Here is a 14309-nt window from a genome sequence, read left to right on the forward strand (position 1 = left end):
TAAAACTCTTTTCATGTTCAAAAGATTATCCAAAACTTATTTTCTTGACAGATTGTGATTATTTTCCTTCAACAAGTGTTTAAGTTAATGTATTTGCATTTAAGTTGATGACCTACTCAGACTCTATGTTTAACATGTATATTTGTGGGTGGATGTGGTTGTGTGTGTGTGGGTTTGTGTATATATGTGTGTTTGTAATAGTGTTTTCCATTCTATATTTAGCATAACCTTATTATACATTTTTTTCTCTGTCTCTGTATCTTGTAGATTAGTATATCCTGTGTTTTATGTTAATAATCATAAGTATTCCAGGGCCCTACTCACAAGCTTTGCTTTTAAAGGGGTCCTAAAACCAATTCGTATATATGCTATAGTCTGATTGATGTATGTTCATGTAGTCATTTACGTTGTATGTACATCTATTTTGATTATGATGTGATGTTTTTGGTTTTGAATAAATAAACTTTAACTTGAACCAGCCTGAAAGGGCGAGCGAAGCAGCCTCAGTAGACCTAGTCTACTATGCAGACTTGTTGAATCAGCTGAGGTACACACACTGCAGATGTGGGTCTACATTTGTAGACTATCCTTCTACTGCCGACACTCGTTTATTTTATGACTAGCGACCCTCCTACTGCCGACACTCGTTTATTTTATGACAGGCGACCATCCTATCATGACTGGCGACCCTCTTAATATCTTTTTATGCCTGGCGACCCTCTTTTACTATTATGACTTGCGACCCTCTTACACTATTTTGACGAACGACCCTCTTCTTTGATTATGACCGGCGACCCATGATTGCTGTAAATAATGTCCATTTTGACTAAATGACTAGCGGATGAACCCCATCATAAGTTGAGTTCCCCTAGTCAAAGACAAAAAATATATTGAAACTTGAATTCCTGGCTTTGTGAGAGGAGAATAATATTACATTATATGCCATCTGACTGAAAAGGGTATATATCGCGTGTGTCTGTTTTAGTTATCTAGTCTGTTACAAAATTAAGTCTTTTTGGTGGCTGGTAAACCTTATCAACCTTGTCTTGTCCATCTATATTCAAGGTTGGCTGCCCTTAATTGCAAAACGAAATTAATTTCTGCGATTAAGTATGACTCCTTTTTTTATCTATTAGAATTATCACAATATTGTGCATCCAATTGTTATTTCACACAACAGATTAATCAAGTATATTGAATATTTGTAATTAGGCGTGACCTTCATCTCCATCCTCCATTTCCAATTACCAACCCTAGGTTCCACATAAACACCAGTGAATTTAATCATTCCCAAACAACTAAAGCACCTTTTCTAGCCTTCATCCACGCACAGGTGCGGACAACTGAGGTGATGGAGCAGGGGAGGTGACCGTACGTCTTGTTTTTTTTTTTAAGAAATGAAGAAAAGTAAAAGTTTTCCCCCTCAAATAGTCTTAATCCAAAAATTTTCCATATCATTTTTTTAAATTTTCATCAGACATTTTTTCACCTTCCACTATTTTTGAAAATTCCGATCTGCCTAAATTCTATCATCCCCCATATCTTTATTTAATGCGCTCTACTTCGTTTTTGCGCCATTAAAAAAATGCCGTTATGACTTTGCCTTTTTTGACGTAGTAACCCCCCACACACACACAATATACACATACCCACCCACGCACACCCTCACACACACACTCCCTTCTTCTTCCCACACACACTTTCGGCACACTTTCGCTCCGCGGCCTCTGGGAAGGACTACGATGCGAGAGAATTTATTTTTTAGCAGATCCGATGTATTTCATCACGTTGTGTGGTAAATTAAATAAAATGACGGATATGGTGCTTGGAATTTCATCAAATTCTTTAAAAAATGGTTAACCCATTATTGGGTAAAATGGTAACATCGATGTTGGATGGGTAAAGAGATGTTGATATAATCAAATAAAGAATTTTACACAGTGTTGCGTTGAAATAGCCCAATATGGGGTTAAAAAAAAATACCCAACAAACATGCATGTTCCCTTTCTCCCCAATTATGGGTGAAATTTTACTCGGTATTTTACACCCAACAAAGGTTCCTTTTATATCAAATAAGTTGCTTTTAATTTTCATTCCAGTCCATCAGAGCGTAGAAATGTATCAAAAATCCAATCGGGCATTAAAATTCTCTCTTTTTTATTGTTATTTTTGAATAATTGTTATTGGTTATCTTACCATGCAATGTATATAGGCCAAAATGAAACTGCGGAGAGGCCTGTTCCTGTCATATTAGGCATTGCTTCATCCTCGCATCTTGCTGAACTCTACAACAATATCATCTCAAAGGATGCCACCATCAATGCCAGTACTGATACTATTCTACGAGTTGCGAGTAATATCATAACGGCAGCTGTATTCATTGGTAATGTGTCGGTCTCGCTTCCCTTTAGTTTCAACCTTACACAATCTATAGTGAGTATCACGATTATTCTACGATCTGTTATTATTAAAAAAGCTATGCAAGCAAAGAATATGTCGTTGTAACATTTTTCCTTCTTTCTTTCGTTGGATAAATCTGCAACGAAAACGAATAAGAAATAATGAAGAGGTATGAACGGTACATCATCGGGTAGTTTGGAAAAATATTCGCTTGACCGGTGTTACATTGCGTCTCCTTCGAATCGATGAATCTATTTTATTCAATTTTTGATTATTTCCGTTTTACTATGATAATAAATATGTAGTGCCGCAAATATTATATTAGATTAAAAAAAACCCGTCAAAATGATGTATACCATTTCTCATACAAATTTGTGAAGAAAAACATACTATGATTTATTTACTATTCCTTTTTGTCTCACCTGCAAAGCAAAGTGAGACTATAGGCGCCGCTTTTCCGACGGCGACGGCGGCGGCGGTGGCGGCGGCGGCGGCGGCGGCGTCAACATCAAATCTTAACCTGAGGTTAAGTTTTTGAAATGACATCATAACTTAGAAAGTATATGGACCTAGTTAATAAAACTTGGCCATAAGGTTAATCAAGTATTACTGAACATCCTATTAGAGTTTCATGTCACATGACCAAGGTCAAAGGTCATTTAGGGTCAATGAACTTAGACCATGTTGGAGGAATCAACATCGAAATCTTAACCTGAGGTTAAGTTTTTGAAATGTCATCATAACTTAGAAAATATATGGACCTAGTTCATGAAACTTGGACATAAGGTTAATCAAGTATCAATAAACATCCTGCATGAGTTTCACGTCACATGACCAAGGTCAAAGGTCATTTAGGGTCAATGAACTTTGGACGAATTGGGGATATCTGTTGAATTCCCATCATAACTTTGAAAGTTTATGGATCTGATTCATGAAACTTGGACATAATAGTAATCAAGCATCACTGAACATTTTGTGCAAGTTTCAGGTCACATGATCAAGGTCAAAGGTCATTTAGGGTCAATGAACTTTGGCCGAATTGGGGATATCTGTTGAATTCCCATCATAACTTTGAAAGTTTATGGATCTGATTCATGAAACTTGGACATAATAGTAATCAAGCATCACTGAACATTTTGTGCAAGTTTCAGGTCTCATGATTAAGGTCAAAGGTCATTTAGGGTCAATGAACTTTGGCCGAATCGGGGGTATCTGTTGAATTACCATCATAACTTTGAAAGTTTATTGGTCTAGTTCGTTAAACTTGGACATTAGAGTAATCAAGTATCACTGAACATCCTGTGCGCGTTTCAGGTCACATGTCCAAGGTCAAAGGTCAATGAACTTTAGCCGAATTGGGTGTATCTGTTGAATTACCATCATAACTTTAAAAGTTTATGGATCTGATTCATGAAACTTGTACATAAGAGTAATCAAGTATCACTGAACATCCTGTTCCAGTTTCAGGTCACATGATCAAGGTCAAAGGTCATGTAAGGTCAATGAACTTTGGCCATGTTGGGGTTTTTTGTTGAATAACCATCATATCTCTGTAAGTTTATTGGTCTAGTTCATAAAAAGAGGACATAAGAGTAACCATGTATCACTGAACATCTTGTGCGAGTCAGAGTAGTATGCAAAGTCAGCACTGCTGCTATATTGAACCGCGTGATGCAGGTGAGACGGCAAGAGGCATTAATTCCACTTGTTTTAAGTTGCCATCTCTTTATAGTCAACAAATGAGCTTTTTATAGGCAATTGCTGTATTGAATTCCGACCGTCTTAATTCCAAACGTTAATTCTTTATGGGCATTTTTCTTCTTCACATTTCACTGTATAGATGCTAACTCATGAGTTCTCTTCCCCATCCTGTCGCTTCTTTCATGAACAGACCAGGTAATTTGTAGGCCTATGTAATGTCATCGCAATAGCTATTGAATTTTTATACGTAGAATCATAACTTCACGTTTTGAATTTTGAATGTATTTTCATTCTTATTGCGCATTTGCCGTTGATTAATCTCTTTGAATCATAATTAGCCGTAATTATTTTGTTTATCTTTTCAGTTAAATAGCTTGCGTAAATTTGCTCCATCGTGTATTTTTGTGTCTCCTTCACACCCGATGTCCAATGACTTTTGTATATCAACTCCATTGATTATCGTTGTATCTGCTTCCATTTAAATATGGTTCCATCTCGAACGGTCCATGATTTAAGTTAAAAAATAACACAATTTTTAGTTGTTTTCACTTTCAAAATTCTAATGATAACAACAATATGCAACATTTAGCGGTTAATACAGCATGGCTACCCTGTTCAGGTGTTCGAGCATTCATTGATATCCTCGCAACCGGGTACACATAAACACCTGTGCCCCGACAAAGAGTTGCGATTGAACGCATCGATCGCAACTATGGACGGCCAGCAATGTCAACATCTATTATGCATGTTTGTTCAAAATATTTTTGTAGCTATGATGTATATTCATGCATTCATCAATGTCTTAAAAATTCATTGTGCTTCTCTGTGTTTACAAAGGACATGTTGCACATTTCCTGTAGAAAATATTATGACACTGATGGCTTTCCATAGAGTTACGATTGATCGGGTCAATCGTAACTCTTTGTTAGACGGGGCCCTGGATGGAGAGTGGGAATTGAAGATATAGTAAACGGTTACACTTCGTAATTCCGAAGGTTCTTTATTCCGAAACACGTAAATTGCCTATACCTCGATGTTCGTTAATCCGAAAACATAAAATGGTTCATTAATCCGAACATTTGTGGCGTTATTCTGAAGGTTCGACAATCCGAAAACGAAATAAGGTTCGATATTCCGAAGGTTCGTTAGTCCGAAAACGAAATAAGGTTCGTTAGTCCGAAAACGAAATAAGGTTCGTTAATCATTACGTTTTTGGACTAACGAACCTTCGGAATTACGAACCTCATTTCGTTTTCGGATTAACGAACCTTCGGAATTACGAACCTCATTTCGTTTTCGGATTAACGAACCTTAGAAATTACGAACCTCACTTTGTTTTCGGACTAACGAACCTTCGGAATTACGAACCTCATTTCGTTTTCGGACTAACAAACCTTCAGAATTACGAACCTTCGGAATAACGAACCTTCGGAATATCCGAACCTTCGGAATAACGAAGTTTCGGAATTACGAATGTATGCGACACTTTGCCAAAGTAAGGAGTGAAGAGTGTCCCAGATGTGTGTATTGTCAGTACGATCATTTCTTGTGATTTAATCAATCAATGTACCCCCAAAAATGTCGATATGATCAAAGCATCTGATTTTATTTCATTTCAGAAGCTGGAATACCACCGGCTGCACAAGAGAAATTGGAAACGACGGTACAATGACGTCATGTTATTGTGATCACATGACCAGCTTTGCCATTCTCGTGAGATTGTTACCTAATGATCCGGTAAAATATGAATATATCTATCTTTTGGGGATTGGGTTTTCAAACAAATTCATTTTTACAAGAGCAATCGTCCAAGACATTGACGGATCCCAGGTGACTTGTCATAGATTTTGTGGCCCGCGAGGGGGCTCAGAAATTAAAGGTAGACCACATGGGAGTAGAATTGGTCAAATTTTCGTCCCTTGAAATCGAACCAGGACAAAAACAAATGAAAAATAGTTATTGATTCCCACACTGGTCGACATTATCCTCCCCTAAAATCTGACAAGCAATGGTATTAAAAATATTCATGATGGTAATTATAATAATTTTAAGAAAAAAAAGGTTTCCAATTTCGAATTCGGTCAACATTTATCAATCCTTCCCTCGAAAATATTTCTTAAAGGTAATTATATATTGGCCAATATCCCAGATCCTCTCAGTCTGCCCTTCCAGAAAACTTGAAAAACTGGGGTAGAAAGCAGTTTGAAATAATAAGAATGACGATAATAATGTCGAGGATGATAATGATAATAATATCAATAATGCTGACAATAATCCATTGTTTGCCACCACGTACTTTTCTTTTTTATGAGCACAACTTCGGCTCTGACATTTGCAAGATATTGCACACTATCACGACATCCCGATTTATCTGTTTTCCAAGAATGTTGGGTTGTTATTTTTATTAGGAAACAAATAGTTTCCATGATAATGAGGCAAAGATGCATATCACGGAAACATTGAAATACATATCTTTTTAATGTTTAACCAAATTTGCAGGAAGTAGATATGATCAGTAATATTATCACCTGGAGTGGTCTTGGACTCTCTGTGACGTCACTCAGTATCAGTCTCATTACACTCTTCGTTCTCAGGTTACATGTAGCTGTAATGGCCCGTATTCTGAACTAGGGTTTAAATTAAACCCTGGTTTAAAGTTGTGGTTTAACTATGGAGAGCCAGTCGGGGTACAAATCTTTTAGAGTACACATTCAATTTATTTATTCATATGACGCCCAAATTTTCTGGGAGTGATAACTGAAGTATTTTGAAGTACTTTTCTTCATAATGAAAGCAAAAGGAAACAAAATCGAAAACATAAAAAATATACAATGTAAGCAGAATTTTTTAATATTTGGCTCCACATAATTTTAGCACAGAGTTAGACCGTGGCTTAAGTTAAACCCGACTTGAGAATATCGGCCCATAAGTTGAATCATTTTTGTTTGTATCTTTTTTTTTACTTTGATTAAGCAACAACTATTTGCATAAAAGATGAATTACAAAAAAAATTGCTTCCTTTTCAAAGAAGTATCATGTTTTGCCCATATATTTATTTATTGCTTAAAAGTATACACGCATGATTCATTTAACACTTTTTTTTCTAAATGAATGACACTCCAGCCTTTACTTACATAAAAGAAAAGGATAGAAAAATGATGCGTTGTGAATTGTTGAGTTTAAAACTCATTTCATATTTATGTATTCGCAAAATAAGTTTTGTTTGATTCATTATAATACATATGGAGGGCTAAAAAATTGACAAAAATACTGAAATATGACTATCAGAAAAGAGAGCAAACTTTTAATCAGTTTTAAAATTAATTGTAATTACAAAATAGGATTTGAATAAGAGATTTATTACACTTTGTATTGAGCGTTTATAAATAAAAACGTGATTTTTGTCATGTTTATCATTAAATACGCGATTGAGAACATGAATATATGACAACGGTGCCGATTTAATAACTGTTTTGATAAAATTAGAGGAGGACTTACAGGGTGACATATAGGGTGACATACAGCTATATACATAGTAAAAAAAACTCAATACTTCATGTTTTCCTTTTCTTGGTCTCCTGAACAGTACTACAACGATACACCGGTTTGTATACTGGTTTATTATACCGGTTCCATGATATTTACTCCGGCAACAATATTAGCTCCGCTCTAAATTCCACACACTAATTGAATGACCATCTTCAACCCTGGGTTTAACACTATACCCTACCCTAAACCTAACATAAAACCCTATTATAACCCTAACCCTACATCTTAGACGAAATTAAGCCCGAAGCAACTGTTCTTCCAGAAGCAAAGTCGTGTCACCATTATATCTGATCATAGAGCTATCATGATCTATCCATGATCTGATGGTGTAATTCCAAGATCGTTTTTTTTTTCTCCATGGTTTAAAACCACCATGGCTCAACCCGCATGGTCTACTATCAATCAGGTCCAATTGTCGTTTGTGTCCATTATCACTTGGGCTAAAAAAAAATTTATTTAAATGAGCAGATGCTCTACTTTCCAATTCGTATATTTGTTGTACTCTTTTTAAATGAAAGTTCGGTTCATTAATAGTGTATCAAATCAAATAGAATAAATGGTAAAATGGATATTAGGAGAAATGGCCGATGTACAGTAGCATTATTAGAAATTCGACAAAATGGTTAATGGGTCAGGTGGCAAGTTGACAAAGTGGGTAAAGACCAAGTGAAACTCGTGATGCACCACTTTAAATAATATTTTTGTATCTCCTGCATAGCAGAGCTAGGCTATAGGCGGCGCGCCAACGGCTATTGGCGGCGCGCCGACGACGCTGCGCGGCGATGGCAGCGTCGTCAACGTTGAAATCTTAACCTTAGGTTAAGTTTTTGAGATGCCATCATAACTTAAAAAGTATATGGACCTATTTCATGAAACTTGCACATAAAGGTAATCAAGTATTTTTTTAATATCTTGGTTGAGTTTCAGGTCACATGACCAAGGTCAGAGGTCACTTAGGGTCAATGAACTTTGGCCATGTTGGAGTATTTTTGGAATTGACATCATAACTTAGAAAGTTTATGGATCTTGTTCATGAAACAGATTAAGGCTAATCAAGTATGAATGATTGTTTTGCACACGTTTTAGGTCACATGATCATGGTCAGAGGCCATTTTGGGTCAATGGACAGAGTATAGTGCTTTCTTTTGTGAATATATTTAAGAGATGTTTTCAAAGTCAGCACTGAATAGATATCAAATCGCGTAATACAGGCGACACTGTCAGCGGCGTTCCACCTTTTTTTCATTATCATTATCAAGTATTTGTTTTCAGAATTGCTTGTTTCATTATCCGGAATGTATAATCAATAATCATACGTTTTAACTCGTCTAAAAGCATACTAAATACTACATTCAAAACGTGTTTGACAATGAATTATTTGAATGAATCAATTTTCACCTATTCATAGACGATCGTTGACTGCTGACCGTGTGATAATCCATGTCAACCTGATGATTGCCATTCTATTCTTTGACATCGCCTTCTTTTCAGTCACATACAAACCAATTGAAATTAAGGTGAGTCCTGTCCATTTCGATTTATTTATTTTCTTGACAACCTTTCATTGCTTTCATTTTCGAAGTCTGTACTGTATACCCAACATGCACGTTACGTAACGGCAACAGGACTCGAAAGAACCTCACCGACTCATGAAAAAATTCAGATCATAATTTGTAGCCTGCACATTGTGAATAGAAAAATGTACAAGTTCAAAATTCTGATTTATGAATAATTTTTTTGTTGCTAACAAAAGGTATTTCTTATATCAAGAATTGGGATTAAGAAAACAGCTATCCTTAGCCTACGTAAGTGGGTATACGCTGGTTAAAAACCTTTTTTTGCGTAGGCGGTATGTGTGATCCCCCGATCGTAAGAACTAGACTGTAAATATTTTGCGAGTTGTAATCAATCTTCTCCTCCACGATCAGTTGCTAAACGATGTGTAAGGGAGTCCTGATGGTTGGGTTTTATGACAAGCGTTAAGCCAAACATAAAAACTAAATAAACCCTAATCATAATCTTTACATTATTCTAGTCCCCAAAACTCTATTGCAATCATACCTCTAACCGCATGTCCTCTAGGATATTAATACCTGAGCAAAGAGTCGCAGGAGCATAATTATGTCTTGTCACCGATGGCTTGTTGAGTATATATAATATTTATTTGCTGAGAAGCTGTAACACGATACCAACAAATCGAATCAGAATTCTAAATAGAGAGTACGATCCATGTATTATAAGTCATGCATCTTCATATATTTTGTAACTGACGTTTAGCGTCCACTCTTTGGCACATTCACATGGTGATATTCTATATATCCGTGTGTAACCGTTCTTTGTAATTTCATAAAAGAGTAGGATCCATACTATGACATTACCCTTTTTCATTTCACTTTGCATATTTTTACGTAGTCCATGTGCAAGGCGTTCGCCTTCGTCCTGCACTACTTTTCCCTCGCGGTTATGTTTTGGATGCTCGTTGAGGGCGTGCATCTCTACCGTCAGATCATCAAAGTATTTGACTCTGGGAATCCTCGAACTTGGCTTTATGGAATCTTAGGATGGGGTAAGTTGATGATATCAAGGATGAAATGATCGTGGAACCTATTCCATTTGAGGCTATGTTGATGCCGCAATTTGGATTAATTGTGTAATGTTGGACATAATGCCAAAATGCTCCTTTGTTTTTTGCAGATTTTAGACAAAATATTCCTGCAGACTTACTGGCTAGTTGTAAAAAAATGTGTTTTTAACGGATATTTCTTTATGCTACCTCTGGTCGGATTATATGAACAGTAGGCCTTACATAGTTATATTGATCACGTTCACAGGGGCAAGTGACATCTATTTTTCTTGAAACATGATGTGAAACTATTCCACAGGGTATACATGTGTCATAGCTATTACACATAACATCACAAACAGATTTATTCTAACAATCTAATCTTATTTTTTTGTGTCCGTTAAAAGTTTGCGAAAGTTTGTCCATTAGATTCCTACTGTTGCCAAATATAGCCAAATGTCATGACACAATTCGGAACAAAATTTCATCATGTGCATAATATCTAGATTTTGTATATATACGAGTAAAAGAGGACATAATTCTAATCATTTTTTTTTTCAAATCCTTTTTCATTTTTCCAATGATCTGATGGCATCACACATCGCCATCAACATTATCAGAACTATCCATGGTTACAGTAACCTCGTGTATTCTTACTACTTTAGAAGTGTGAAACTGCATGAATATTTTTTTTCTGTTAATCCATCTTTCAGGAACTTCTTGATTGTATACTTTTATGTTAAACAGTCGCTTTACATATCCAGAATTGATTTGAGTTATATTAAAAAAGAGGGATTTTTCTGTATCCCTGATCATCATTTTAACTGATCAATGTACCATCGAAAACGATAAGAACAAGTTTTACAGATCAAGTTTTATCTAATATGAAAAAAAAATATCTTAAAATAAAGAAATTAATATGTTTGCATCTATTGTCACTATATTCGACCTTTTTGTGTAATATTTTCTTAATTATGTCAAAGGATGCCCGGCAATAATTATCAGTATTACTGGAGGTCTGAAACATGAAAGTTATGGATATGGGCGTAGGTGAGTAAATATAGGCACTTTGCTATACACATTGTTATGATACTATAAATTTCAAAATCAAAATCTTTCCAATGAAGTCAAACATTTTTTAACATGAATGCAAACCAACCACGATTATAAAAATATGTTTCGTGAGCTGACACCGAGTTAAAAATGAGCCTGGTATATTTCAGTTTCTTTCAATCCACTTTTTGTATCAGTCTAAGATTTACTATCATTATCATCTGCAACCGTTACCGTTTTGGTGTACATTTGAAGCCTTTTTACTCATTAGTATGTTTGGTTTGTCAATTCCCTGACTCCCGGAGGCTTACCTGTTTTGAGTTTAGATGGTAGCCAGGCCAACCAACAACCTAAACTAGTTCGTTATTAAGTCTGCTGTGCAAACCCTTCACTCGAGATAACGGTCTGAATATGCAGCCTACTCATGCCTTGTGTACTGAAGGCCCTCGAATTGAATCAGCAAGTTTTGAATGTGATGGTCTTTGCGTGGAGACACACTTGTTGATCAAAGTTTCAATCAAGATTTGTGCCTGCAGACTGATTAACACTCGCATTCATTAATCTCATTATGCCGGAAATTTATCTCGATTTGATGTACAATGGTAAGTGGTGGTTTATAGATATGAATTACTTACAGTCTCAACCACATTTCTCATACATGGATATACGAATGACATTGGGGGGGGGGGGTTCACAGGGCTTGTGGGGGGGTAATGATTTGACATAATTACAAATTTGAATCCTAGAACTAACTAATTTTCTACAATCACATCATTGAAGCCCATGCCAGACCAATCAAAGATAGTATGTTATTCCCAATGGCATAACATCAGTTCTGTCGGTTTGGAGTCGGTTTCGCTGATGTGACTTTATCTTTCCAATTCAAAATACAGTTGCTGGCTGAATCCATCAGATGGAACAATGTGGGCATTTGGCGGACCGGCTTTTGCAATCGTATTGGTAAGAAACATGCTTTGGTGTGAATTATACATCCTTATCGTCAGTATTGCTCTAATGAAAAGCAGTGACAATTTATCCTGCATGTTGTGTGACTCCACCGGGAGTAACCTGTATACAAGACTCGAGCATTTCCCAATATCAATTCCTAAATTTCCTTCGTAAAACTTTGATATCAATATAATTTCCTAAACTTTATCCACAGTTCATATCCTGTTTTTCTTCTACTCCCTTGGTATTCCACTGGTGACAAAGGTTAATTATACCCTGTAATATTTTGCCATCAAAACCCATGATATTCAGATAATTTGCAAATAAAATAAGTTATCAAATGAGGAGTACGGCAGGGTATATGTACTGTCACCATTTCTGCTTTGAATGTCCGTGCACTGCGATTCGAATGCAAAAATGTGTCATAAAACCGTTCCCGGCGTGTCTCATCGTCAACACCTTTCCAAATGCTCGTCTGTTTTTTTTTATGATTTCAAACTTATGAATGAGAAGGAATAGATCAGTCGAAACTGAGTGCCGTCCGCCTACTTAATTAATATGCTTTATATATACGTGTCATGTAAATTCATGCTGGACAATTAACTATTGTTATGCTAGGTCAACGTCGTTATTCTCGCAATGGTTGTTAAGACCGTAGTCTCTGCATCTCGAGGACAACTTGACAACGATAATGTCAAGCAAATCAGGTAATAACAAATTGATCTTAAGATTTAAAAAAAATGAATTTTGTCTTGATTATGCTTGTTTTCTTACAGACGAATGTTATGAAGATATTGCACGTAAATATGATTAAGATATTGTTGTCTTTTCATGTAATATTTAGTAGGTCACTCTAATTTTGATGGCAAACGATGTTTTGGTTTGAATATACAAATACACAACACTCTCCTTTGCGAGTATGGTAATTGTATTTGGGTCAGGGATCGAAAATGCTTGAATTCGAGGTCAATATGCAGCTCGTCTATATTGTGTGATGTACTGGTGTCAGGATGAGGTGAGATAAAGTTGAGACCTGGGGAGCGTTTCATCAATATTTTCATCCGACAAGTTGTCAGATCTGACATCTTTCCTTGATTCTGATTGGCTGAGAGGCACTGTTCCTATGGTTACTGTCGGATAAACTGGTACTTGTCGGATAAAACGTCCGACAAGTCTTTTCATGAAACGCCCCCCCCCCCCTGATTCCCACGATTTAGATGGATCCTATTGTCTTGTCTAGTGTTTGTTCGGCGGACCACGCTTTATTCCGCCAACACGGTCAAAGTGTTGGCCTTTTTCATCATAATTTTTGCTTAAATTACTTTGTCGTTCCGAACGTTAGTGTTTTATTCAGTGATGACGCAAATGGGGGCAGCGGGCGACCTCTTGAGAAAAAAGTAAAGAGTATCCGAAGAATAGTTTGGTCTGCAGTTACACCTTTTTGAGGCCTATTTTTTTTCTAGAAATGGACTTCGAAGTACCTTGTTGCTCTGCCCGTTGCTTGGAATGGCTTGGCTGCTGTCACCTGCATTGGTGTTTTTCCCTCGTATAAAGGCATTGGAATACACATTTAATGTGCTTAACTCTCTTCAGGTATATATTCTTGTAAACATCCTCATGTCATTAATGATCTAATTCTACATGGTCAGTGTTATTGATATTTTCATTTTATCATGTTTAGTTTACTCTGGCTTCATAACTAATATGTTGACCTATGTAAAGTAAAAACACTGGCTCCTAGATGTTGGATTGTATTTTCTAAGTAATGAAATGAAATTAGATGTTGGTATTACATTCATTGGCTTGATTTTCTTGTTAAAGAAAAAGACATATTTAAAAAGTAGATCACTGATTCTTTTCATAAAAAATATAATCAAACTCACTAAATATTCTAGGTGTGGATGTCTATCTAAGTTGAACAATCATTATGTTCCACTAGCGTAACTAACGGGGGGGGGCAGGGGGCAGACTGTCCCCCCCCCCTGACGAGCCATAAGTGGCGCCTTCCTTGGAGCTTGAAGATCTTTTTTTTTTCTTTTCTTTTGCTTTTTCTAGTGCGAGATGTCCTTGAGGTTGAAGGTCTTTTTTTGCTTGT

General features: G+C 36.3%; 1 protein-coding gene across 2 annotated transcripts in view; it reads left to right on the plus strand.

Annotated features, from left to right (window-relative positions):
• Window positions 1-14309, plus strand: part of LOC121408525 (adhesion G protein-coupled receptor E3-like) — a 30763-nt gene that overhangs the window by 10410 nt on the left and 6044 nt on the right. For both annotated transcript variants that reach the window (XM_041600011.1, XM_041600012.1), the window contains 10 exons: window positions 2213-2433; window positions 4241-4296; window positions 5721-5838; window positions 6601-6695; window positions 9059-9167; window positions 10063-10216; window positions 11197-11263; window positions 12160-12226; window positions 12833-12921; window positions 13678-13807. In XM_041600011.1, the coding sequence (XP_041455945.1) occupies window positions 2213-2433; window positions 4241-4296; window positions 5721-5838; window positions 6601-6695; window positions 9059-9167; window positions 10063-10216; window positions 11197-11263; window positions 12160-12226; window positions 12833-12921; window positions 13678-13807 (1106 nt within the window). The remainder of the gene's footprint in view (window positions 1-2212; window positions 2434-4240; window positions 4297-5720; window positions 5839-6600; window positions 6696-9058; window positions 9168-10062; window positions 10217-11196; window positions 11264-12159; window positions 12227-12832; window positions 12922-13677; window positions 13808-14309) is intronic.

Source organism: Lytechinus variegatus, chromosome 2, assembly GCF_018143015.1.
Source record: "Lytechinus variegatus isolate NC3 chromosome 2, Lvar_3.0, whole genome shotgun sequence".
Taxonomy (NCBI): Eukaryota; Metazoa; Echinodermata; class Echinoidea; order Temnopleuroida; family Toxopneustidae; genus Lytechinus; species Lytechinus variegatus.